Genomic DNA, 27006 nt, shown 5'->3' with positions numbered 1-27006 from the left:
GGTGGGGAAGAGGGAGGTGGAGAGGGAGAGAAAGAGAGAGGGATGTGTCCCAGAGGCTGGGGAAGTCAGGAGCAGCTGAGCCTGAGGACTAGAGGCCTCCCTGGTGCTTTGCAGAGCCTGATTCCACCTCTTAGAGCAGGAAGCACCCAGCCCAATCCACCACTGGGGGAGATGCTGGATTAAAAACCACAAGCTCACTCCAAGAACTGACCTTTCACTGACCATGGAGGTCTTTTTGTGTCACTCTAGCAAAGTTCCAGAAACCACATCTCTCCAGAAGAGCACCCAGGAGCTGTGGCCCCTACACATTCCCTAGGCCACCCTTGGGTCCCCACCAACAACAGCACAAGAAACCAAGTTGATCTTACACTGACTAGAGGGAAAAGCCTTTCAACTTGTGTGATAAAGCCTCAAAAGCCCCCACCTACCCCTGCAGCCCCTCCCTCTCCAAGCAGGGATCTGGCAGGAGAGCAAGAAGGCAGCCACATCTTTCATCAGCTGCTCCTGGTTCTGAACTTCATTTGGACTTGGGGAAATGAACCCCTGGAGGAAGCACAGAGAAGCTTGGGCTAGGCAGAAAGGAGATGGGGGTGCCAAGAAAGAGGCCACCCAGGGCTGCCAGCGGCAGGGCTCAGATAGCTGGACAGGCCCATCAGCATGGAGGGCCCCAGTTCCCTTCTCACCCCCAATAGTCTCTGTCCTGTCCTGCAGGGCTCCTGCAGCTGACCAGCCACCACCTTGCCTGGTGAGAAGATAACTGGTTGAGGGAGTGCAGAAGGCCATGCTGCTGATAAAGCTGACTCCCTTGCACATGTCGAGGATCACCTCCTGGCGCCGAGGGTCTGCTGTGGAGCCAGGACCTGATGACCTCCCACCCGACAGCTCCTTGAGATGTCTGCCTGCCTCTCTCAGAGGCTGGGTCATGAACTATGCCTGTGAAGGACCAGCTGCCAGGACCAGACTGGGGGCTCTCCCCTGGCATCCATGGCACTCCCCACTGGGCTGTCCTCTATTGCAATGGTCTCAGGCAGTACCTTCCCCTTGACCAAGATGCCAGCATGCTGCCCTTTTGCTCATTTTCTGCCTTGGGCCCCAGAGGATCTTCAAGCTAAGACTCCGTGGAAAGAGGACTGCTATTTTCCAGGGAGGTAGGGACCTCCAGCTTATTGATTTTCAGCTGCATCAGCTGAAGAGCAGCTGGCTTTGTAAAAGAGTGGGTACCTGCAGCATAGCAGACAGGGTGGAGCGGGAGATAGGATGAAATATTTGAAAGCTTTGCTGGCCTGGCAGCTTCTTGGCTGGCTTTGGTTGAGGAAAGTTGAGGCTGCACAGCCTGCAGGCATGGCGACGTATCCTGCCTGGTATGCAGGTGTCCATGTGTGCATGCACACACCCAACAGCAGTGGGTCACAGGAAACACCATCTCCCAAGGCAGGAAGACAGCCATAGAATGAGGGGAGAAGGAAGGGGCTCCGCATTCAGGCCAGAGATCTTCATAGTGACAGGAATGCCACTGGCATTTTGAGAAAGAGAGTTCTTCATGCTTTGGGACATTTGATGTGGCCAACTCCTAAACACAAAACACCAGCAGCACCAACACCCAGTGCCCCACTTGCCCTGCCCAGCATTGTGACATTCACAGCCACCCAGCAGATTTCCACATACTCCTTAACAGATCAGCACTGCCCCCACCGGGTCACTGGTTGGGCTGCTTTCTAGTTTGCAGTCTGTGCAAAGCCTCTGATCTCTGCATTTGGGAGACTGACCACAGGGTGGATGGGAGATGGGAAGGGAGATCTAATGAGTATGGCTTCTTCACTTTCCAGAATTGGTCTCTTCAAGGACCCAGTCCCAGAACAACCCAGGGTGCCCATGCTGGACCCTGCCACAGCCTCCCAGGGCTGCTCCTCCCCTTTGTCCACGAAGGCATCTACCAGCTTCTGGCACAGACAGCGGAGTTTGTGTCAGTGGCCAAGGGGGAAGCTGGCATGGCAGCTGGGCACTGGCACAGGCAGGATGCCGTGGCTGGAAGGAGACGCAGAGTAGGTGGAGGGTGTGGTGGTGCCTGTCTTGCCAATGACGTCCTTGCATGCACCAGGGCACAGAGCTCCGCCTCCTCATTGTGGTCATTGAGCACCCAGTGCCTCAGTATCTTGAGCACAAACTTGAGCTCTCCAGCAGCTGCAGGTACATGGCTGTGACAACACTGTCTCGCCAACGTCAGTGGAGCCATACCAATGATGAAGTGCTGCTCCTGCTCCCACACTGGGGTGCCAGGGATAATAGACTGGATGATGAGCCGGTAGCCACGGTCATCCATCATCACCGTGCCCAGTGTGCACAGCCTCTCGTGTCCACCGCCTTATGTTGTGCCCAGCATTCAGGTCAGTGGTGTGTGCTATGGAGGCCGCCACATCCCCACCAAAGCCTTTGTAGTAGTACTGAATGTGAAAGCCCAGGCTGAAGAAGATGTCTTTCTCCATGAACATATGCATCTTGGTCTCCTTTCTGGGGCTGCTGGCTGTCAAGCTGCTGTCGATGGCCACCATGGCCCCTGTGTGGCCACTACCATGAAGTCACTATGCACCTGGGAGGACCAAGGTTGGGAGAGCACAGGCCCCATTCACTGGAGCCTCAATCTGTATCTACCAGACAAGCTCACCTAGATGTTGGAGGCAACCAGGCCTGCCTTAGGAGTGAAGGGACCTTCACCTCAGTCTCTTCATAGTTAGAAAAGGGCAAGAAAACCATTTCTTTAGAAAAATCTAAACACAAGGAGATGGAAGTGCTTAGGGATGAATGAGGAGTGGGAGGACTGGAGCGGGATTGGGGTCCAGCAGCTGTGTGCCAGGTAGGCTTGGGCAGGAACCTCCCAGACTCAGTTTCCTCATCCCTGAGTAACAACAAAAACCGTAACAGTTAAGGTATTGGCATTTACAAGGTTTCTTAAAGACTATAGAAAATAACGTGTAGAAAGCAGCTGCACCATCCCTGGTCAAGTCAGTACCAAAGAAATTCCAGCCCCTACTTCTTCCATCATCATCTCTAGGCTGTAAGATTATGAGAGTTTTACTAAGCCACAACTTTTCCTCATTTCTCTTGTCAACAGCACTAGAACCTTTAAACCCCAACAAGCCAAACATGCTATGCAAATGAAATCTGGCCCTTCAAAGACCACAGCTGGGCTGCATGGGCCCAGGTGTGGGCCCCATTGTGGTCAGTGAAGGGCAGGAAGATGGATGGCCCTGGCCACTCAGCCCAGTGGGAAGCTGGGCCCTCTCCTCCCAGATAATCAGAGAGGCCAGAGAAAGGCACTGAGGTGGCCTTCCAGGAAGCGGAAGGCTAGGAGGCCTCTCAGGGGACCCTGAACAGCCTTCGGGGCACCTGACAGGGCTGGCCTGTGCCAGCTTCCCCCACCTTCCTCCTCTCCACAGGACAACCCAGAAGCACATGGCAGGTGGGTCTGAGGCTGCCAGTCACTCACCAGAGGCTGTAAGCACCTTCAATATGGCCCTTTTTTAAAGCAGCAGTTCAAGCAGATCCTTGGGGGCAGCTTCCTTTGTCTGCAGCTCCTCACTCCAGGCCCAGGTCTGCAGAGGAGCCAGGGAGGGAGACACGAGCTACCCTATGCCTGAGGCCTCCTCTAGGATCTCCCTTCTTCCACCTCCCTGTGGACAGGCCCAGATGCCCTAATGAACAGCCCAGCATGGAGCCTACAGGAGAGTGTACAGAACCATCCAGCACCCAGGAGGGAAGTGGGTGCCGGGTGAGCGCAGGGTCAGGCCACAGGCCCCTGTCCAGAAATGTGCTCTTTGCAGCCCAGCCTGAGGTGGACGTGTCCTCTCTGCACACACAGTCCATGGCGTGTTCTCCCTGCGGGCCATCCAGTTGCACACCTGGAACAAGATGGCCATTCCTCTGGATGCTGTCGCAGGCAGGGGACGGGGAGATGGGGCAGCCCCCCAGGCTCAGCACCCTGCCATGGGCCCCTTCTACTCCGAGGCCCTCCTGCCCGTGGTTCTCTGTACCCTGTGACACTGCCCTAAAGTCAGACAGAAGCAGATGGGTTCCTCTCCCAGGGTTGCTCTCTCCCATGTGGGCTGATGACTCCCCAGAGAGGAACTGAGGCAGCAGGGGCTGGGGACAGTTTCTTTAGGTGGAAGACCTGGAGTTCAGGCTGGCCGATTCATCCCCTTCCCCTGTGTGCATGAGACAGGCAGGGCAGAAGAGGCACACACACCACCTTTTCTGCATTCCTGCAAAGTGGATTCTGCAGGTCCAGCTGATCTGGTTGAGCAGCTCTGCTAGGGAAGGGCTTCAGAAGAGTTGCTGGTAGGTATGGGGTTGCGATGAGAGGTCATGGATCTACAAAGAGGGGGTGGTCACTGAGTGGGTGGCTGAGTGTCTTCCCACAGACCCAGAACCGATAGCATGTCAGAGGGTCATGGCAGGCTGGCAGGGACCCACTGAATCAGGTGAAAGCCCTGTGTGTTTTCGATGATTCAACCTTGCCAGTCCTCAGCCATGATCACAAGGAAGCATGTGAGGTCCCCATGCCTCTTGTGGTCCCCAGAAGGTAGATTCTGGCTGCTTATGGTGAGCACTTTCAGGCACTGCAAGGGATGCAGGAATGGTCAAGCGTGAATGCATTGCGCCTCCTAGAGTGTGGCCTTCTGCCCCACTGAAGAGCCTCTTCCTTGCTCCTCCAGGGAGTCTCACCTTCCAGTCATAGATCTGGGACTTCAGGGGACACCGTGGCTGCTCCTGGCTCCCTGGAAGGATGTGCTCAGGTGGCGTACTAACTGAGGGGGTTCATCTTCAAGCCCTTCTGAAGGCCCCATAGCTGCTGGTCTTCACAAGAAAAGGACATCCGGGGCCAGTTGTCTCTTTTCCCAAATGTGGTCCTGGTCTGGGTGCCTCTCCAGACCCCTCCAGTAGGAAGGCCTATTTCTCGCCCGTCTCACCAGTTCCTGGCCCCCATGCTCTCTGCACTTCTGCACAATTCCCAGCCCTAGTGCCTCATGCACCTCCCAGGTCAGCCCCAGTGAAAAAGCTCAGGAAGGACAAGGGGCTACTCTCAGCCCTGTTGGAGGCATCGGATGGGTCCGGGTCCGTGCTCTTGAGCAGGTTTCTGCCCTGGTTCACACGTATGAGGCCTCACACACTGTTTAGGGCTCTGTCGGGAGGCAGGTTCCCAGGGCCCTGCATTCTGGAACAACCCAACTAGCACAGAGCAGAGTGTTATCATGCAGTGGTTTAATTGTGCAGCTGTGTTATCATGCGTGATCAAATTTTCAGCTTTACACTTTTTTTTTTTTTGAGATGGAGTTTCGCTCTTGTTACCCAGGCTGGAGTGCAATGGCGCGATCTCGGCTCACTGCAACCTCCGCCTCCTGGGTTCAAGCAATTCTTCTGCGTCAGCCTCCTGAGTAGCTGGGATTACAGGCATGCGCCACCATGCCCAGCTAATGTTTTGTATTTTTAGTAGAGACAGGGTTTCACCATGTTGACCAGGATGGTCTCTATCTCCTGACCTCGTGATCCATCTGCCTCGGCCTCCCAAAGTGCTGGGATTACAGGCGTGAGCCACCGCACCTGGCTCCTACACTTTAATTTTCAAATTCCACTCTAAACACTAGAATTCTGGTACACACACACACACACACACACACACACCCCTGCCTGCTGGGTAGCAGGGATCTTTGTTGGCAAAGAACCTTCTTTCAAATGTCTCTAGAGGACACCCAGGCATTGGGGGGGCTGGCAAGACCACCTCCTCTGTGTGGGCCCCTGTCTCAGGTGGGCAGGGCTGTCAGAGCTTCAGGGCCTTTGCAAGTTAGCCCTGCTCTCCTGGGGCAGCCCTCATGCAGGGGTGGCCTGAGGACTTCCCAGTGTCCCCAACTTGAACACTGCCCCTTCATGTGTTTCATGGGGTTTTGAATGGCAGATATTTAGGGGGAGGAGAGAGGTTCTAAGATCACTGAATAGACGTTTTCCATAGAAGATACACAATTTGCCAATTGGCTCAGTTTCATCCATTATTAAGAAAATACAAGTCAAACCACAATTAATACTAATTGACACCCACTTAAATGGCTATAGCAAAGATACAATGACAAATGTTAGAAAAGAAGTGAGGAATATGGAACTCACATATGCTGGAAATGGAAGTGTAAAATATTGTAGCCACTTTGAAAACAAAACAGAACTAAACAAAACAAAAATGGGGCTATCCCTCAAAATCTTGCACATAAAATCACTAGAGGACACAGAAACTCTAACCCAAAGTTAGTATGCAAAAGAAATAAAATTCCTATCATCATAAAGACTCTTACATGAATGCTCACAACGTGTGGTCTTGTCCATGCAATAGAACACTACTTGCCATCCAGGAGGAATGATGTCATGACACACGCTACCAAAGAAGTGAAACCCGAAATCATTAGGTGGAGTGAAAGAACCAGACCCAAAAGGCCACATAATTCACGATCCTGGGTAGTAGACATTTTGATAATAGGCTCATGTATAGAGACATAAAATTGATTGTTGTCTAGATCTGACATGGCAAAGGAGAGTGAAAGCAAAGTATACCCCAGTAAAGCATTTTATAAAATAGACATATCAACATACACTAAGGTTCTTTCGACTTTCAGGAACCCAAGTCACAGATTGTAAAAATGAAATATATTTCTGGTCCAGTTCAGAGCATAATAAAGAAAAGGGAGGCAGCAAGCTAACAGGCACGTGTTTGGTGACTGACCTAGGGGTATCAATGGGCGGGAACCACGTGATTCGTTTAACCAGGTCAGAAAAGCAAAGGAAATGATTTTAATTTGTTGAAGACTGCTGTGACTCACAGAGTGTTAGGAATGTGACGCTGTACTCATAGGGTTGGGCATATCCCTTATCAAGCACAGCTCAAAAGTGCATCTCACAGGAAGGTCAGCAAGACCCTCCCGGGCCCAGTGGCCTGGAGCTTTACAGTTGCCTATCCCAGTCCTAAAACCACATTCAGTCACTCATTCTAAACCCAAAGTAACAATGAAATCCAATGCAAAACCACATATTTCATGACTACCACATTCAATAATTTGCCTTTTATTCTTTTCTTTTTTTCCCAGCCCTCCGCATTACTTATGTTTCTATCCCTACCTGGCCTGGCTGGTTCCAGAACAAGACTCTGTGTCAGAAATAAAAAGAATCTCAGGAGCTCAGGCTGTGGGTCTACGTTGGGTGCTATGTGCCCTCCTTGGCCAGTGCAGGAGCTGTGGGGTGGACTTCATGCTCGCAGGGTGAAGATGGCCCCTGACAGTCCCTGGAGCCTGAATGTCACCCTGCACCAGGCCGCAGTCCCCTCAGTGCCAGCCCAGGGGGTCAGATCTGCAATGAACACTGTGTCTGGCAGAGAAGGAGCAGGGGGAGCGCCCCGACCCACCCTCAGACCTGCACCATCTCCAAGAAAACCCAATTCCAATTCCATAATAAAAGGATGCAGAGGTGCATAGCTCCATCTGTTCCTGCTGCCAGCTTTCAAGGGGTGGCCTGCCTGTCCCCCAGGGCTCAAGGGGCTTCCCCACCCAGAAGCCCCAGGACTCCCCAAAGGGAGTTTGCCAAGCGTCAACCAGGTGGTGGGGAGGAAGAAGCCAGTTTCATTTCCTTTCTATAGGACCCAGGAAGGTCTGACCCTGGAAAACACCCCACCTGGGGTACCAGCGACCTCAGAAGCCCCAGGGATTTATCTCTCAGATGCCCTACAGAAAGGCCCTGCAAGACAGGACCTGCTGAGGCCCCTTCCTTCCACCCTGGACCCCTGGGGAGCCCATTATTCCCCTGAGAGCTCCCCTAGGTTATTCCCACCCACTCCGAATTGACCTCCAACCTTGGAGCACCCTCACACTTTCCCCACCCATGGGGACTCCACAATTTTCCCCCTCCAAAGACCCCTCCCAAAACTGCCTCCTGACATCAGCGATGCTGTCACACCTTGGTGACTGCCTAGGCCACCACCTTTCCTGCCCCAAGCAACTCTGAGTCCCCATCATGACTTCCCCAGGTCTAAGACTGTACTGAGTTTGCACAGCGACCCCGACACACAAGGCTTCCTTCCCTCCAGCACTCCCTCAGACATCCCGCCCACCCTACGGGGACATGAGGTCCCACCGCCCCTAAAACGGTGCTTTCTGGACCTATGAATCCCTCTCCAGATATCCTTAGGCCTTCCCCCAGGGGAGACACCACAGGCGGAGGACTCCTCTGAGAGGATCCTCAGAAACCATCCCCAAAGCCACCATCACAACCAGAAAGACCCAAGGAAGAAACGTGGCCACAAAACCCATCTCCACATACACACTCCTCCCAGTGGCAGCTCTAGGGACCCCACTCATGGTCGCCTCACCCTATAGTGATCTCAAGATGCTCCCCCCAGGTTAAAGGGAAAAGAAAGGAAGAGTCCAGCAGAATTCCCACAGGAGAATCCATTTTCCTTTATTCATTATGCATTGGAGCTAAAGTGCAGAGCACAAAGGGTTTTATAGAAAATTTTAAGTTCATAGTATAGTTTTCCATGGAAACTTTAAAAATTAACAATGATAGAGATAATAGATAATAAACCCATTATGAGTACATTATCACTAGGTTTCAGCAATTCTCATTTTGCTGTTTAATTTCAATGATCAATTCCAAATATTCTAGGAGTTTTTTACATCAAATATAAGACACAATGTCATTAATTATGGAAGAATGTAAGTAACTCTATCTAACAAATGAAGATAAAAGAGAAAATACCATTATCACATCTAATAAAAATTTTAATATTTAAAATAGATTAATTCATGTATTCACCAAAGAGTAGGCTCACAACCACCGAAGGCTTTGCATGAAATGTTTTAACATGTTTCATCTAATATTTCATCTTCAGACACAAAATATCAATACACAAAACTATTCAATTATGAATACAGAGCCACAGACTATGTTTGGAGGAGGAAATCACAAATCAACAGTGGGATATTCCAAACTGCTTTATTGTGAATGGTAAATGCAAGAGGCTGGGCACGGTGGCTCTCACCTGTAATCCCAGCACTTTGGGAGGCGGAGGCAGGCAGAATGAGGTCAAGAGATCAAGACTGTCCTGGCCACCGTAATGAAACCCGGTCTCTACTAAGAATATATAAATTAGCTGAGTTGGTGGTTCATGCCTGTAGTCCCAACTACTTGGGAGGCTGAGGCAGGAGAGTCACTTGAACCTGGGAGGAGAAGGTTGCAGAAAGCTGAGATCCTGCCACTGTGCTCCAGCCTGGCAACACAGCAAGCCTCTGTGTTTTGGCATGACCATTGTGGGCCTGGGGGAAAATGAGCTGATTTCATTTCTGCCTTAATAACCATGATGTGGGAGCCTCATTTCACATGCACAGATTCCCTCCAAAGACTAGATGAACAGGCCTGCGCTCCCATGGTACTTGGAGTAATGACAGCCTTGTCCCCATGCCATTCTCTCTTCCCACAGTTGTTGTTTCTGGTCATCGTGCATTCAGTGCCTCATGGACAGAGATCCAAACCCAGGTCCTCTCACAAATCTGGAGCCAATTCTAAAGTTTTTTGAATTCCAGCTCAGCTCAGACTGTCACCTGCTTGGGGCTGCGGGTGACTGTGGACTCTGGACTGGGATGTGCTGTGTCCATGTGACAGTCTTCCTCCCCAAGAGTTGTTCAAGAAGGTGGTGCCCTAGAATGCCATCTGGACTCAGTGGAACAAGAAGGGCAGGTAGCACCTGGCACCCACTGTTCATGCCACCATCACCCAGCTTCACAGTGTGGTTATTTGAAGAAGTCTCTGCTCTATGAAAATCCTAATCAACAACAACAGCAACAACAACAACAACAACAACAGAAATTTAAAAAAAAAAACGTGAAAAAAGAAAATCCTAATTTTGCTGGTCTTTTTCAGCAGGAGAAGTGATATTTTGTAGTCCTTATAGCTGACAAGTCCAGGACCTTATAATGCTAATTTCTCTCTTTAAGATAAGATGGCATTAGTATGCTGAATCCTGATGAAATCCATGCTGACGATCCTTGTCATAGCAGCAGCATCTTGATGCAGGTCTTTGTATTCACACGGCCGTGACATAGCCTAGGAAAGTCAATCAAAGAGAAAACAGGCACAATTTTTAAAAAGGCTCCAACATTTTTTAAAAGGCATCATTGATAAGAAGCCACACATACAGATTCCTTTAGAGGGTTCCCTTGTAGCTGCTTTGGCTGAGGTTTACACTCGGCCAGGTTCTGAGGATGCAACTTCCTGCCCATTCACTAAGGTCGTCTCCTTTAAGAACTATGAAAAGACTGCCAGAGCGAAGAGGAACTTACTTTATAATTTTAAAATGGGGCTCATTGCTTGATGATACTGTCAGATAAAAAATAAAATAGGGCTCCTAAAGATTTTAAGAGCATTGTGACAAGCTTGTAACAATGTTATCTGTCACCTGTGCAGCATAATACTTTAACATAACAAAAGTCAATTCTGAGGAAAATTCCATATACGAGAATAAAAATAACAGGGAAAAAGCACCAAAACACAGACTAGTTGGTACAGGTTTAGGTGATATCTGTCCCCATTTTTTTGATTTAAAATTTCCTGTCACTCACTGTGACCTCCGCCTCCAAGTTCAAGCAATTCTCATGGCTCAGCCTCCTGTGTAGCTGGGACTACAGATGTGTGCCACCACACCTGGCTAGTTTTTGTATTTTTTTTTTTTTTAATTTTTTATTGGATTATAGGTTTTGGGGTACATGAGCAGAGCATGCAAGACAGTTGCGTAGGTACACACATGGCAGTGTGCTTTCTTTTCTTCTCCCCTTCACCCACATTTGGCTTTTCTCCCCAGGCTATCCCTCCCCACCTCCCCCTCCCACTGGCCCTCCCCTTTTCCCCCCAATAGACCCCAGTGTTTAGTACTCCCCTTTCTGTGTCCATGTGTTCTCATTTTTTATCACCCACCTTTGAGTGAGAATATGCGGTGTTTCATTTTCTGTTCTTGTGTCAGTTTGCTGAGGATGATGTTCTACAGATTCATCCATGTCCCTACAAACGACACAAACTCATCATTTCTGATTGCTGCATAATATTCCATGGTGTATATGTGCCACATTTTTCCAATCCAGTCTATTATCAATGGGCATTTGGGTTGATTCCAGGTCTTTGCTATTGTAAACAGTGCTGCAATGAACATTCGTGTACATGTGTCCTTATAGTAGAACGATTTATAGTCTTTTGGATATATACCCAGTAATGGGATTGCTGGGTCAAATGGAATTTCTATTTCTAAGGCCTTGAGGAATTGCCACACCGTCTTCCACAATGGTTGAACTAATTTACACTCCCACCAACAGTGTAAAAGTGTTCCTTTTTCTCCACATCCTCTCCAGCATCTGTTGTCGCCAGATTTTTTAATGATCGCCATTCTAACTGGCGTGAGATGGTATCTCAATGTGGTTTTGATTTGCATCTCTCTGATGATCAGTGACGATGAGCATTTTTTCATATGATTGTTGGCCTCATATATGTCTTCTTTCGTAAAGTGTCTGTTCATATCCTTTGCCCACTTTTGAATGGGCTTGTTTGTTTTTTTTCTGTAAATCTGTTTGAATTCTTTGTAAATTCTGGATATCAGCCCTTTGTCAGATGGGTAAACTGCAAAATTTTTTCCCATTCTGTTGGTTGCCGATCCACTCTAGTGACTGTTTCTTTTGCCGTGCAGAAGCTGTGGAGTTTGATTAGGTCCCATTTGTCTATTTTGGCTTTTGTTGCCAATGCTTTCGGTGTTTTGTTCATGAAGTCCTTGCCTACTCCTATGTCCTGGATAGTTTTGCCTAGATTTTCTTCTAGGGTTTTTATGGTGCCAAGTCTTATGTTTAAGTCTTTAATCCATCTGGAGTTAATTTTAGTGTAAGGTGTCAGGAAGGGGTCCAGTTTCTGCTTTCTGCACATGGCTAGCCAGTTTTCCCAACACCATTTGTTAAACATGGAATGCTTGCCCCATTGCTTGTTTTTGTCAGGTTTATCAAAGATTGTATAGTTGTATGTATGTTGTGTTGCCTCCGGTGCCTCTGTTTTGTTCCATTGGTCTATATCTCTGTTTTGGTACCAGTACCATGCTGTTTTGATTACTGTAGCCTTGTAGTATAGTTTGAAATCCGGTAGTGTCATGCCCCCCGCTGTGTTCTTTTTGCTTAGAATTGACTTGGCTATGCGGGCTCTCTTTTGGTTCCATATGAAGTTCATGGTGGTTTTTTCCAGTTCTGTGAAGAAAGTCAATGGTAGCTTGATGGGGATAGCGTTGATTCTGTAAATTACTTTGGGCAGTATAGCCATTTTCACGATATTAATTCTTCCTAACCATGAACATGGAATGTTTCTCCATCTGTTTGTGTCCTCTCTGATTTCGTTGAGCAGTGGTTTGTAGTTCTCCATGAAGAGGTCTCTTACGTTCCTTGTGAGTTGTATTCCAAGGTATTTTATTCTGTTTGTAGCAATTGCGAATGGTAGTTCATTCTTGATTTGGCTTTCTTTAAGTCTGTTATTGGTGTAGACGAATGCTTGTGATTTTTGCACATTGATTTTATATCCTGAGACTTTGCTGACGTTGCTTAGCAGTTTCAGGAGTTTTTGGGCTGAGGCAATGGGGTCTTCTAGGTATACTATCATGTCGTCTGCAAACAGAGACAATTTAGCTTCCACCTTTCCTATTTGAATACCCTTTATTTCTTTTTCTTGCCTGATTGCTCTGGCTCGAACTTCCAGAACTATATTGAATAGGAGTGGTGAAAGAGGGCATCCTTGTCTAGTGCCAGATTTCAAAGGGAATGCTTCCAGTTTTTGCCCATTCAGTATGATATTGGCTGTTGGTTTGTCATAAATAGCTTTCATTACTTTGAGATATGTTCCATCGATACCGAGTTTTTTAAGGGTTTTTAGCATAAAGGGCTGTTGAATTTTGTCAAATGCCTTCTCTGCGTCAATTGAGATAATCATGTGGTTTTTGTTTTTGGTTCTGTTTATGTGGTGAATTACATTTATAGACTTGCGTATGTTGAACCAGCCTTGCATCCCCGGGATGAATCCTACTTGATCGTGATGAATAAGTTTTTTGATTTGCTGTTGCAATCGGCTTGCCAATATTTTATTGAAGATTTTTGCATCTATGTTCATCATGGATATTGGCCTGAAGTTTTCTTTTCTCGTTGGGTCTCTGCCGGGTTTTGGTATCAGGATGATGTTGGTCTCATAAAATGATTTGGGAAGGATTCCCTCTTTTTGGATTGTTTGAAATAGTTTTAGAAGAAATGGTGCCAGCTCTTCCTTGTGTGTCTGGTAGAATTCGGCTGTGAACCCGTCTGGACCTGGGCTTTTTTTGTGTGGTAGGCTCTTAATTGCTGCCTCAACTTCAGACCTTGTTATTGGTCTATTCATAGTTTCAGCTTCCTCCTGGTTTAGGCTTGGGAGGACACAGGAATCCAGGAATTTGTCCATTTCTTCCAGGTTTACTAGTTTATGCGCATAGAGTTGTTTGTAATATTCTCTGATGATGGTTTGAATTTCTGTGGAGTCTGTGGTGATTTCCCCTTTATCATTTTTTATTGCATCTATTTGGTTGTTCGCTCTTTTATTTTTAATCAATCTGGCTAGTGGTCTGTCTATTTTGTTGATCTTTTCAAAAAACCAGCTCTTGGATTTATTGATTTTTTGAAGGGTTTTTCGTGTCTCAATCTCCTTCAGCTCAGCTCTGATCTTAGTTATTTCTTGTCTTCTGCTGGGTTTTGAGTTTTTTTGGTCTTGGTCCTCTAGCTCTTTCAATTTTGATGATAGGGTGTCAATTTTGGATCTCTCCATTCGCCTCATATGGGCACTTATTGCTATATACTTTCCTCTAGAGACTGCTTTAAATGTGTCCCAGAGGTTCTGGCACGTTGTGTCTTCGTTCTCATTGGTTTCGAAGAACTTCTTTATTTCTGCCTTCATTTCGTTGTTTACCCAGTCAACATTCAAGAGCCAGTTGTTCAGTTTCCATGAAGCTGTGCGGTTCTGGGTCTGTTTCTGAATTCTGAGTTCTAACTTGATTGCACTATGGTTTGAGAGGCTGTTTGTTATGATTTCAGTTGTTTTGCATTTTTTGAGCAGTGCTTTACTTCCAATTATGTGGTCAATTTTAGAGTAGGTGTGATGTGGTGCTGAGAAGAATGTGTATTCTGTGGATTTGGGGTGGAGAGTTCTGTAAATGTCTATGAGGTTTGCTTGCTCCAGGTCTGAGTTCAAGCCCTGGATATCCTTGTTGATTTTTTGTCTGGTAGATCTGTGTAGTATTGACAGTGGAGTGTTAAAGTCTCCCACTATTATTGTGTGGGAGTCTAAGTCCTTTTGTAAGTCCTTAAGAACTTGCCTTATGTATCTGGGTGCTCCTGCATTGGGTCCATATATGTTTAGGATCATTAGCTCTTCTTGTTGTATCGATCCTTTTACCATTATGTAATGGCCTTGTCTCTTTTGATCTTTGTTGCTTTAAAGTCTATTTTATCGGAGATGAGAATTGCAACTCCTGCTTTTTTTTGCTCTCCATTTGCTTGGTAAATCTTCCTCCATCCCTTTATTTTGAGCCTTTGTGTATCCTTGCATGTGAGATGGGTTTCCTGGATACAGCACACTGATGGGTTTTGGATTTTTATCCAATTTGCCAGTCTGTGTCTTTTGATTGGTGCATTTAGTCCATTTACATTTAGGGTTAATATTGTTATGTGTGAATTTGATACTGCCATTTTGATGCTAAGTGGCTGTTTTGCCTGTTGTTGTAGATTCTTCATTATGTTGATGCTCTTTAGCATTCAGTGTGATTTTGGAATGGCTGGTACTGGTTGTTCCTTTCTATGTGTACTGCCTCTTTTAGGAGCTCTTGTAAAGCAGGCCTGGTGGTGACAAAATCTCTGAGTACTTGCTTGTTCGCAAAGGATTTTATTTTTCCTTCACTTCTGAAGCTCAGTTTGGCTGGATATGAAATTCTGGGTTGAAAGTTCTTTTCTTTAAGAATGTTGAATATTGGCCCCCACTCTCTTCTGGCTTGTAGTGTTTCTGCTGAGAGATCTGCTGTGAGTCTGATGGGCTTCCCTTTGTGGGTGACCCTACCTTTCTCTCTGGCTGCCCTTAGTATTCTCTCCTTTATTTCAACCCTATTGAATCTGACGATTATGTGCCTTGGGGTTGCTCTTCTTGCGGAATATCTTTGTGGTGTTCTCTGAATTTCCTGCAATTGAGTGTTGGCCTGTCTTGCTAGGTGGGGGAAATTTTCCTGGATGATGTCCTGAAGAGTATTTTCCAGCTTGGATTCATTCTTTTCGTCCCCTTCTGGTACACCTATCAAACGTAGGTTAGGTCTTTTCACATAGTCCCACATTTCTTGGAGACTTTGTTCATTCCTTTTTTGCGTTTTTTTCTCTAATCTTGGTTTCTCGTTTTATTTCATTGAGTTGGTCTTCGACTTCAGATATTCTTTCTTCTGCTTGGTCAATTCAGCTATTGAAACTTGTGCATGCTTCGCGAAGTTCTCGTATTGTGTTTCTCAGCTCCTTTAATTCGTTCATATTCCTCTCTAAGTTATCCATTCTTGTTATCATTTCCTCAAATCTTTTTTCAAATCTTTTCTCAAGGTTCTTAGTTTCTTTGCATTGATTTAATACATGATGTTTTAGCTCACCAAAGTTTCTCATTATCCATCTTCTGAAGTCTAATTCCGTCATTTCGTCACAGTCATTCTCCGTCCAGCTTTGTTCCCTTGCTGGTGAGGAGTTTTGGTCCTTTCTAGGAGGCGAGGTGTTCTGGTTTCGGGTGTTTTCCTCCTTTTTGCGCTGGTTTCTTCCCATCTTTGTGGATTTGTCCGCTGGTCGTCTGCGTAGTTGCTGACTTTTCGATTGGGTCTCTGAGTGGACACCCTGAATGTTGATGATGAAGTATTTCTGTTGCTTGGTTTTCCTTCTACCAGTCTAGCCCCTTCGCTGTACGAGTGCTGAGGTCCGCTCCAGACCCTGCTTGTCTGGGGTGCACCTCTAGCAGCTGTGACACAGCGAGGGATGCTACCAGTTTCTTTTTCTGCTATCTTTGTCCCAAGATGGTGCCTGCCTAATGTCAGTCTTTTGGATATAGAGGGGTCAGGGAGCTGCTTGAGGAGACAGTTTGTACTTTATAGGGGTTTAATTGCTGAGCTGTGAGCTGTGTTGTTCATTCAGGGCTGTTAGGCTGCTATGTTTGATTCTGCTGCAACAGAGCTCATTAAAAAAACCCTTTTTTTTCTCCAATGCTCTGTGTTGAGGGGTTTGGGCTTTATTTTTGGATGTCCGTTGAGGTCCTGCCCAGCTAGGATGCAGACTAGCCACTGTTTGCCTGCCGAGGCTCCGCCCTGCTGTTGTGAGGCTCGCCCTGGCTCCGCTGTTCTGCTGTTCTCCGCCACGCCCTGTGGCGGAGTCTCTCTGTTGTAGCGGGTTGCCTCGGCAACGGCAGGCTGCGTCAGCAGTGGGCGTGTATCTCAGTAGGGACGGGTTGCCTCGGCAACGGCTGGCTGCGTCAGCAGTGGGCGTGCATCTCAGTAGGGACGGGTTGCCTCGGCAACGGCTGGCTGCGTCAGCAATGGGCGTGTATCTCAGTTGGGGCGGGTTGCCTCGGTAATGGTGGTCGCCCCTCCCCCTCAGGGCACCTCGGGCCGTCTGCACGGGCCTTGTTTGAAATCGCGGTTTTGTTCGTCCCACTGGGCCAATCCTAAGGCTCTGTTCCTGCAATCCCCTGGGCTGGCCCACTGTTCAAGTCTAGCTCAGTCTCAAGTCCAGCCCTCTCACGTCTCCAGTTGCCGGTTCAACGGGGCACCCGGACAAGTGCGCCCTGTGGGGAGCGCTGGGTAGGGCCGGCCGCCGACACCCCGGCTGCCGGCTTCGCCAGGCGGAATATCTGCCTGGCATCCCGCATCTCCTCTTCACTTGGGAATTTCCCCGTTCTGTGAGCAACAAAGATCAGTCTGGAAATGCAGCTCAGACTCACCTCTCCGCAGACACAACGAGAACTCCAATCCTGGGTTGTTCTCACAGCGTCATCTTGAGTCCTCCTCCCTAGTTTTTGTATTTTTAGTAGAGACAAGGTTTCAGCATCTTGGCCAGGCTGGTCTCGAACTCCTGGCCTCAAAAGAGCCACCTGCCTCAGCCTCCCAAAATGCTGCGATTACAGGCATGAGCCAGCACACCTGGCCCTCAAGATCACTTTTTCTCCCCACTTTTTTATAAGACATGTTTTAGATGTTTTTAAAATAAGTAATGACTTTTAGCTAATTTGAAAATTTCCAATACTTTGTGTGCTAACAAAATCAGCTCCATCTATGTTGCACAGCAATGGGACCCATGGCAGGTATGGAGTTTGAATAGAATTATTACACAAGACCTGAGTGGAAAAACGTATTATACTTATTATAGGTAAAACTAGAAAATTGTCTGAATTAATGTCATAATTATGTTCGACTTAAACTTAGATTTACACTTACATATATGTTCTAAATTTGGGTTAAATATGATGAATTGACCACAAATTTATTTTCTCTTCCTTCTGAAATCTCATGAGAATTAGTCACAAAATAAGCACTATACACAGGATCAGGAGGCAGGATTGACAGCAGATGATTCTGAGTCAATGTTGCAAGGTGACAAGCAGATAGAGGAGTGGTAACTGACATGAAAACACAACCCTAGTGCCCACTTGAACAGAAACAAGCAATCCTGTGTATTTTGAAGAACCCAACACAGTCTCCAAAATCAAAGCGCATGGTACCTGGGAAGGTAGGGTGAAACATACAAGGGAGCCGGCAAGGTCAATAGTAAATCTGCGGTTAGAGCCCCAGGTCCACCTGTCCTCCCATCTTATAAGGAATGTTGATGTGTATTCTCTGCATATATTATACCTGAAGGTTTCTGAGCTTAGACCTACCAGGGCTGAAACCTGGGAAATGGGAGTAAATGACACACACAAAGTGAAACTCCACCTTGCTTCCCAACCCTGCTTCTGGAAAGCCAGTAGCCATGTTTGCACTGCCCAGGCAGAAAATTGGGAGACTCTTCTTGAAAGAAAACTGAACCATGGGAAAGAAAACTGAACCATGGGAAAGAAAACTGAACCATGGGAAAGAAAATACCCTCCTTTCCTCATATAGTACACTGAGGTCCCTCAAAGGAAAAGCTGCCTTGACATTTAAATCCCTACAGTGAGACCCCTCAGTGAAAAAAAGGTCCTGCTTTCAATGAAAGAAAGCCAAAGACCACCACACATTTGAGCAAAGCCTTCAATGAAAGATCAAAACAACACGAAAAAAGAAATTCCTGGGACCAGTAAAATTTCAGGAGCAAAACCTTTTTACAAATCTTAAAACACCCTTAAGGAGATTTTTAAAAATTCAATAGAACAGTTAGCATGGACAGTCAAAGAATCTCGAAGAACAGAACAAAAGACAAACTGGAAAATCGGAGGTGAAGAAATTACAGATCAATGCAGAAATACTGGTCTAAGAGGTCCAACATCTGAATCATTAGACTAAAATAATAACAAAACAGAGCACACAGAAAAATTCTCTAACTTTTATTGTAGACTTAAGGGCCACAATAAAATAAAAGGTCCATAGCAAGCTCTGTGATACAATTTCAGAATCTCAGGGATACAGAAGGTCCTAAAAACTTGACAGATGGAAACACAGATTACATATGACGTATCACACAATGGCAATACTTTCAAAAACAGTATAATAAAAATGCAATAGAAAGTGTCTTCAAGCCATGACATTTAGTTTTCATTCTAGAATTTTATACTTTATATCAAAAGAGGGGTTTTAAGAAAGCCCAGATCTGTAAACATGTGTGTACATGAGCCTTTCCTCAGAAACTGCACTCCAGCACCACTGGGGAGTAACAAAAGGCAGAGGGCAACGCACAGTCTAGGACTCAGGGACCCAACATGAGTGGTCCCAGAAGATTTCAGAGAGAGCTCCCAGGCCAACAGGTGCAGGGCAGCCTAGGAAAACACAGTCTATCCTGAGGATGATAATGAAAGGCCAAGGAAACTTGCTTCAAGAAAAAAACATGGAATGTATTTTTTAGTAGATAAAACATATTTTTGATAGGCGTGTGACACATGTTACAACTCTTGGGGAAGAACAGTCATTAGAGAGCCAAAGGAATATAGTCAGAAAATCAATTCCACACACACACAAATGAAGGATGTGAAAACAAAGAGACCAGCTGGAGGCTAATGGTCATTATTTGGCTTTATGAGCCATCATGGGCTAGGAAAAGGGAGGTTATCTGGGAGAAGTGCAAAAGTGTTCAGGTTTCAGAAATATTTAAGAGAAAGAATGAAGGATGTACAAGGAGGAGGCACACTGAGAACATTACATGACTCAGCAGTGAATATGATGTGCATAGTCATGATCATGTAAGTATCACTTCATGAGTTAATTAAAAATGTGTTACAGGTGGAAGAAACGGGGAGGGAAATAAGGTCCCAGTGGAGTGAGGATGCTGCGCTTTCAGCTGCTATGACAGGGAGTCAGCAGAAAGTGTTGAAGAAAATGGACTTTGCTATTTTCCATTTGATTTCATTTTAAAAGATTAAATATTTAAGACAGATCTTTACATCACAACCAAATAATTTAAATTTAACTTAAATGTCAGACAGCCCTAAAAATGGGCACAGTAAGTTAAAGACTTTCCTGCATAAATCTGACACTTAGAAAAATAGAAAAGAGTTAGAAAATTCACCAAGAAAGGATCACGCTAACAGCACTGGGTCCCTGTTACATTTCTAAGGAATCATGACAGATAGACTTTTAATTTAAACAATTATTTAACTTTTCAAAAGCTTACTTACAGAATATAGGCGAAAGCTTCTCCTCTTTCCTTGCACTAAAAATAAAAATATAACTAATCAATTCTGGTATAATAAAATACCATTGAATAAAAGTACTTGCTAATCATCTGACCATCACTATATAAAACAAGATAAATCTGATTATCACTATATATAAAAAATCAATTTAAAAAAATTTTTTAATTTAAGCAAAATTTAACATTTAAATAAGCTGGCATGATGAATCTCATAATGTAAAATTTAAAAACACAGTTTTAGTTTTTGACCTAACACATATTCTATTATGATCAAATGAAAGAATCCCCATGTACATAAGGAAAGGCAAAACAAATTAGGCAATGTGTGTGCCCTCCAAATCTCATGCTGAAATGTAATCCCCAGTGTTGGAGGCGGGGAAGTCTTTGGATCATGGGGGCAGATCCCTCATGAATGCCTTAGCGCCATCCCCTTGGTGATGAGTGAGTTCCTGCTCTGAGTTCATACAGGAACTTCTTGGGGTGTTGTTGTTACTGTTGTTGTTGTTTTCTTTATGTATGAAGAAAAAGGCATAAATCTGTGACTACTACACTAAATCATGCGGCCAATTAATTGTGTTGGTAAAAATGTCACCAAATGTGTAAACACAAAGTCTGTATGTTTCCATAAACAGTGACAACTAAAGGAAATTATATCACATATGAAAATAAGACAAGGAAATCTATGAAAAGTTGAACTTTTTAACTAATATCTGAGTTTCTCTAAATACTTTCTGTAATACACAAGACAGAAAAGTTGTAGGTTTTCCTTGAAGGCGGAAACAACATTGTCTCATCGCTCATTTGATACCTTCTCAGGAAGAGTGTGCTTGCCCTTGGATGGTCAGAAGCAGTATCTGTAGCGGAAGAAGAGGAAACAATGTTATAAGTGAGGTGAGTAGAAAAGATTCTTTTTAAAGCTACATAACCATTTGCATCACAGTCTTGAGAAAAGTTCTTAGTAATAAATGTCAAGAAAATAAAGGCACCAATGTCCCAATTCTACTGGAGAATGCAAAAATCACAGGATCTCTCCATGCATGTGGAATAAAACCAGGAAGGGGCTGGGACTTCTTTTTCAAACTTGCACCTAAATAAACAGATGCAACTTTTAGATGAATCACATGTATGCCCTCCTCCCTCTACTTATCAAATATAACCACCTTCCTCTAGGCTGCTATTACCAGCACCTTTCAGGGAAAATCTCAAGCAGTAAGAGAGGCTGTGGTCAATTACTGTGGTCAGACACCTGCTCAATATTTCAGATGTCTTAAAACAAAGAGCTGTTTGGGGCAAAAACAATTTTTTAAAAAGACAAAGTCTCACTCTGTTGCCCAGGCTGGAGTGGTGCAATGGTGAGATGGAGCCAGCAGAACTCAATGAAGGCTCAAACTCCTGGGCTCAAGAGATTCTCTTGCAGCTGGGACTGTGGGTGCAAGCCACCATATCTGGCTAATTTTAAACCATTTTTTTGTAGACAGGGTCAAATGAGACATACCTGTAAATGTGTTACAAATCCCCAAAAACGATATGAAGAGTCTATTTTGGGCCGTCATCCAACACTACCCATCTGCTACCTGGTGTGTGAAAGCACTCAGAGGCTTACTTTACACCACCGAACAAGGAAAAGCTTTCACAAGTACTGGCATGCTTTGTGTATAAAGGCACAATTCATTCACATACTATCTGTGTTCATTCTTTCACCATTTTTGAATATTCTGAGAGAACAATACCTTTTAGCTACAAAGTAACATTCATCATGAAGCTTAATTATTCTAACATTTAAATAAATTAAGAGGCCAACCAAAGTAAACAGAAGAGCTGTAAGACACTTCCTCTACAGCAATGAAATCTGTAGCATACATTTCCTATTTGGAAAACTTAGCTTTTGGCCGGCCTGGGGTTGAGAAAGGAAGCAGAACTGGGCATTGGGGTAGGGAGGAGGAAAGAAACCTCCAGATGCAGCAGGGAGAAAGAATGAAGGGTGGGGCAGGCACGAGGCAGGGCCAGTCCTCCTGCCTGGTACATGGGCCTGGGAAAACTGGCTAGGGGCAGGAGGGAGGAGCCGGAGGCTGTGGATACCTCTGGGGTCGAGGGAGTGGTGAGAACTGGTACCAGTGTCAGCCAGAGGCGTGCCTGAGGGCAAACAGTTTCATTCATCTCCTTACCTTTGGGCATCTCCTGGTCGCTGATGTGTTGTAGGTCATGGCCCTCGCCGGCTCCCAAATCCCACAGGGCAGGCTCCACAGCAGTAGGGCCTGGCGCTTCCACCACCTCCCACTCTATTGGTTCTGCCCCATGCACCCCTTTCTGGCTCTGCTTGGGTCTGCCATTGGGGAGCACCATGATCCCTCTGCCCGGCCTCTGCTCCTCTCTGCCTTGGTCTGCACTTATGCTTGACACTGCCTTATAGATGTCATCACAGCTGCCAGACACCACCCCACACAGCCAGCTCGGGCCCCAAATGGGTCTGGCACTGGTGTTGGACACATTCCTTCTGTCTTGGCCCGCACCTATGCTTGCCATCGCCTCATTGATGTCAGAGATGGACAGATCCTCAGACAGCCTACGCAGACCTCGCCTGCGGCGGACTTTGGGGCAAAAACAACTCAGTGTGTTCCCCATGGGGCACGTTGGCTCCTCTCCAGCAACTTAGACCTTCCCTTGCCTCCCAGTCTGCAGAGTTCAGCACTTTACCTCTTTCAAACACAGGCACGCTGGCAGGGCCAACCCCTGGCTATGGGGCTGCACCCCACTAACAGCTCACGCCCCGCCTCAGCTGCATCCCCTGAGATGACTGGTCTGAAGGGAACCTGCTTGATTTAAAATGGGTCTAGATACAACAAGCCTGAGAGCTGAGATCGCAGAGAAGACAGCACAGAGGGAGTTCCTCCTTCCGCTGCTTTCTACCAACTGAAGGAGGTTGCCCTACCAACCACCAGAGTTCCAACCTGGGGCACAGGAACCAATCAGCAGAGTCTCCTCTATGAGGCACCCCCACCCCCACTGTGATGTGGGAGCCCAGGCACATGGCTCACCAGGCCCCACCCTGTTGGCAGCCCCGCCCACATCTTTCATTCATTGCTGGCTGCTGGGAGCTTTCAGGTTTCTCCACTGTGATGACGTTCCTAGAGATCATCACCTTTCAATGAATTATACCAAAATTGCTGTAACCACATCTGCTTCATGCCTTATCTGGTATCCAAAGAACTCCCTTTCCCCTGTGGCCTCTGAGTTCTTGCAAACTAAAAAGAAGAGAGAGTAAATTTCTGCAGTTGCCTTCAGAGAAAGCATTGCCATGAACTAAGTGTACTCTGTGATGACAACTTACATTTTCAATATATATTTATTCAGTTCACATTTTTAAAAAATTACACACATATTCAATCAAACTAACGAGAGTAGTAAGGGAAGTTTTCTAAAATTTATACACTAAGTACATCACATTCTTCTAATTTTCACTTGGACAGAGCAACATAGAATCTATGGTTTCAACAAATGAAAAGGCTTATGTAAAAGAAAACTGGGCCAGCCAGGGTGGCTCAATCCTGTGACTCCAGCACTTTGGGAGGCTGAGGTGAGTGGATGATGAGGTCAGAAGATCGAGATCATCCTGGCTTACACGATAAAACTCTTGTCTCTACTAAAAATATAAAAAATTCACCAGGCATGTGCCACATGTCCAGCTACTCAGGAAGGCTGAGGCAAGAGAATTGCTTGAAACTGGGAGGCAGAGGTTGCAGTGAGCTGAGATCATGCCACTGTACTTCAGCATGGGTGACAGAGACAGATTTCATCTCAAAAAAGGAAAAGAAAACCACCACATAATACAAGATTTTAAATGTGAAAATCATTGGTACATTTTGTTTTGTTTTGTTTTGTTTTGGAGATGGAGTCTCACTCTTATTGCCCATGCTGGAATGCAATGGCATGATCTCGGCTCATCACAACCTCAGCCTCCTGGGTTCAAGTCACTTTGTTGCCTCAGCCTCCCAAGAAGCTGGGATTACAGGTATGCACCACCACACCTGGCTAATTTTGTACTTTTAGGAGAGCCGGGGTTTCTCCATGTTGGTCAGGCTGGTCTCTAACTCCCCGCCTCAAGTGGTCCACCACCTTGGCCTCCCAAAGTGCTGGGATTACAGGCATGAGCCACTGGTCCCTGTCATTGCCACTTTTAACTAGTAATTACCAAGTAAAAGTACTGGGAGCTGCTTTGTGACTGTGGGGATTTATGGAATCTTTCTCATGCTTGGTTCATCTAAGAAATATAAATCATAACTCAAATTTTATAAACTTGCTCTAAAAATTAAATGAGGGGAAACTAATACTTCCCCCTCCATATATTGAACACTTTCGAAATGACAGGCATTGTGTCTACATTTTTACACATGTACCATATGTAAGCCTCATAACAACCCCATGTTTTATAGATGAGAAGACTGAGACTCAGAGGACTTGAAAACAAATTCACTAGCATGTAGTAATGAAAGATGTAATTGGGACTCAATCCAGTTCTATCTGACCCCAAAGGTGGTGCATCTTAATGAAGCCCAAGTTATACCCTGCACTTGTAGGTACTCAAAAGTATTCCCTCTTTCTACCCCCTTATGTGTGAATTTCAGTGGCTTTCACAACCTCAGAACCACCCCACACACCCTCCCAAGTTGCCTTCCAGTGGTTCCCTTTCTCTTGGGGATGGTTAGGAATCTGCATATTTAGACGACTTCTTCAAGCATTTCCTTATAAACATGTGTGGATAAAGGATAAACCTTTCTAAGCCATAGGATACTGACTGTGAATTGTCTAGCTTATTAATTGTGAATTTATTTGTAATGTATCTTATTACATGTAAAATAAAATCACAGGATCCACTAAATTTGTGCAGAAAGATTTCAAACTACACTGCAGGAACATCTTACTGACTACAGAGGAAGACCAGCCCAAACACACAAAGCAAGAGTTCCTCCAAAGACCAGGTGTGTGGTGGTTCTTGCCTATAATCTCAGCAATTTGGAAGGCCAAAGCAGATGGATCGCTTAATGCCAGAAACTTGAGTCCAGGCTGACCGACACAGTGAGACCCAGTCTGCATAAAAAATTACTTTTCCTAGATTTCCTTCTAGAGTTTTTATCGTGCCAAGTCTTATGTTTAAGTCTTTAATCCATCTGGAGTTAATTTTAGTGTAAGGTGTCAGGAAGGGGTCCAGTTTCTGCTTTCTGTACATGGCTAGCCAGTTTTCCCAACACCATTTGTTAAACAGGGAATCCTTTCCCCCTTGCTTGTTTTTGTCATGTTTATCAAAGATTGTATAGTTGTAGATATGTTGTGTTGCCTCCGGTGCCTCTGTTTTGTTCCATTGGTCTATATCTCTGTTTTGGTACCAGTACCATGCTGTTTTGATTACTGTAGCCTTGTAGTATAGTTTGAAATCCGGTAGTGTGATGCCCCCCGCTGTGTTCTTTTTGCTTAGAATTGACTTGGCTATGCGGGCTCTCTTTTGTTTCCATATGAAGTTCATGGTGGTTTTCTCCTGTTCTGTGAAGAAAGTCAATGGTAGCTTGATGGGGATAGCGTTGATTCTGTAAATTACTTTGGGCAGTATAGCCATTTTCACGATGTTAATTCTTCCTAACCATGAACATGGAATGTTTCTCCATCTGTTTGTGTCCTCTCTGAATTCGATGAGCAGTGGTTTGTAGTTCTCCTTAAAGAGGTCCCTTACGTTCCTTGTGAGTTGTATTCCAAGGTATTTTATTCTTTTTGTAGCAATTGTGAATGGCAGTTCGTTCTTGATTTGACTTTCTTTAAGTCTGTTATTGGTGTAGAGGAATGCTTGTGATTTTTGCACATTGATTTTATATCCTGAGACTTTGCTGAAGTTGCTTATCAGTTTCAGGAGTTTTTGGGCTGAGGTGATGGGGTCTTCTAGGTATACTATCATGTCGTCTGCAAATAGAGACAATTTGGCTTCCTCCTTTCCTATTCGAATACCCTTTATTTCTTTTTCTTGCCTGATTGCTCTGGCTAGAACTTCCAGAACTATATTGAATAGGAGTGGTGAAAGAGGGCATCCTTGTCTAGTGCCAGATTTCAAAGGGAATGCTTCCAGTTTTTGCCCATTAAGTATGATATTGGCTGTTGGTTTGTCATAAATAGCTTTTATTACTTTGAGATGTGTTCCATCGATACCGAGTTTATTGAGGGTTTTTAGCATAAAGGGCTGTTGAATTTTGTCAAATGCCTTCTCTGCGTCAATTGAGATAATCATGTGGTTTATGTTTTTGGTTCTGTTTATGTGGTGAATTACGTTGATAGACTTGTGTATGTTGAACCAGCCTTGCATCCCCGGGATGAATCCTACTTGATCATGGTGAATAAGTTTTTTGATTTGCTGTTGCATTCGGCTTGCCAATATTTTATTGAAGATTTTTGCATCTAGGCAAAACTATCCAGGACATAGGAGTAGGCAAGGACTTCATGAACAAAACACCAAAAGCATTGGCAACAAAAGCCAAAATAGACAAATGGGACCTAATCAAACTCCACAGCTTCTGCACGGCAAAAGAAACAGTCACTAGAGTGGATCGGCAACCAACAGAATGGGAAAAAATCTTTGCAGTTTACCCATCTGACAAAGGGCTGATATCCAGAATTTACAAAGAACTCAAACGGATTTACAGGAAAAAAACAAACAAGCCCATTCAAAAGTGGGCAAAGGATATGAACAGACACTTTACAAAAGAAGACATATATGAGGCCAACAATCATATGAAAAAATGCTCATCGTCACTGGTCATCAGAGAGATGCAAATCAAAACCACATTGAGATACCATCTCACGCCAGTTAGAATGGCGATCATTAAAAAATCTGGAGACAACAGATGCTGGAGAGGATGTGGAGAAAAAGGAACACTTTTACACTGTTGGTGGGAGTGTAAATTAGTTCAACCATTGTGGAAGACAGTGTGGCGATTCCTCAAGGCCTTAGAAATAGAAATTCCATTTGACCCAGCAATCCCATTACTGGGTATATATCCAAAAGACTATAAATCGTTCT

At 45.4% G+C, this 27006-nt stretch overlaps 1 protein-coding gene across 3 annotated transcripts; it reads right to left on the bottom strand.

Annotated features, from left to right (window-relative positions):
* Positions 1–9972: 9972 nt before the first annotated feature.
* Positions 9973–22719, bottom strand: LOC128930283 (uncharacterized). Of its 3 annotated transcripts, XR_008478145.2 has the most exons (5): positions 22115–22719; positions 20758–20803; positions 19933–19967; positions 10996–11079; positions 10009–10128 (listed from the first exon to the last, which is right to left on the bottom strand). XR_008478145.2 is itself a non-coding variant. In XM_054248490.2 (4 exons), the coding sequence occupies exons 1-4, from the start codon at positions 22569–22571 to the stop codon at positions 10109–10111; spliced, it is 558 nt and encodes a 185-aa protein (XP_054104465.2). In that variant the 5' UTR covers positions 22572–22719; the 3' UTR covers positions 9973–10108. The 3 variants fall into 3 exon arrangements, 2 of the variants coding, with proteins under 2 accessions (XP_054104465.2, XP_054104464.2); XM_054248490.2 differs by lacking the exon at positions 10996–11079 and having other exon boundaries at positions 9973–10128; XM_054248489.2 differs by lacking the exons at positions 10009–10128; positions 10996–11079 and adding an exon at positions 16742–17138.
* Positions 22720–27006: the final 4287 nt, after the last annotated feature.

Source organism: Callithrix jacchus, chromosome 20, assembly GCF_049354715.1.
Source record: "Callithrix jacchus isolate 240 chromosome 20, calJac240_pri, whole genome shotgun sequence".
Taxonomy (NCBI): Eukaryota; Metazoa; Chordata; class Mammalia; order Primates; family Cebidae; genus Callithrix; species Callithrix jacchus.
Note: the sequence above shows the minus strand (reverse complement) of the source record. Positions and strands in the feature narration are given on the sequence as shown.

Coding starts and splice junctions, on each gene's coding strand:
- LOC128930283 (XM_054248489.2), bottom strand. CDS start 22,571: ATGGGGAACACACTGAGTTGTTTTTGCCCCAAAGTCCGCCGCAGGCGA. Junction 20,804..22,114: donor CGACCAGGAGATGCCCAAAG/GTAAGGAGATGA, acceptor CTTCCGCTACAG/ATACTGCTTCTGACCATCCA. Junction 19,968..20,757: donor AGCACACTCTTCCTGAGAAG/GTATCAAATGAG, acceptor TTTTATTTTTAG/TGCAAGGAAAGAGGAGAAGC.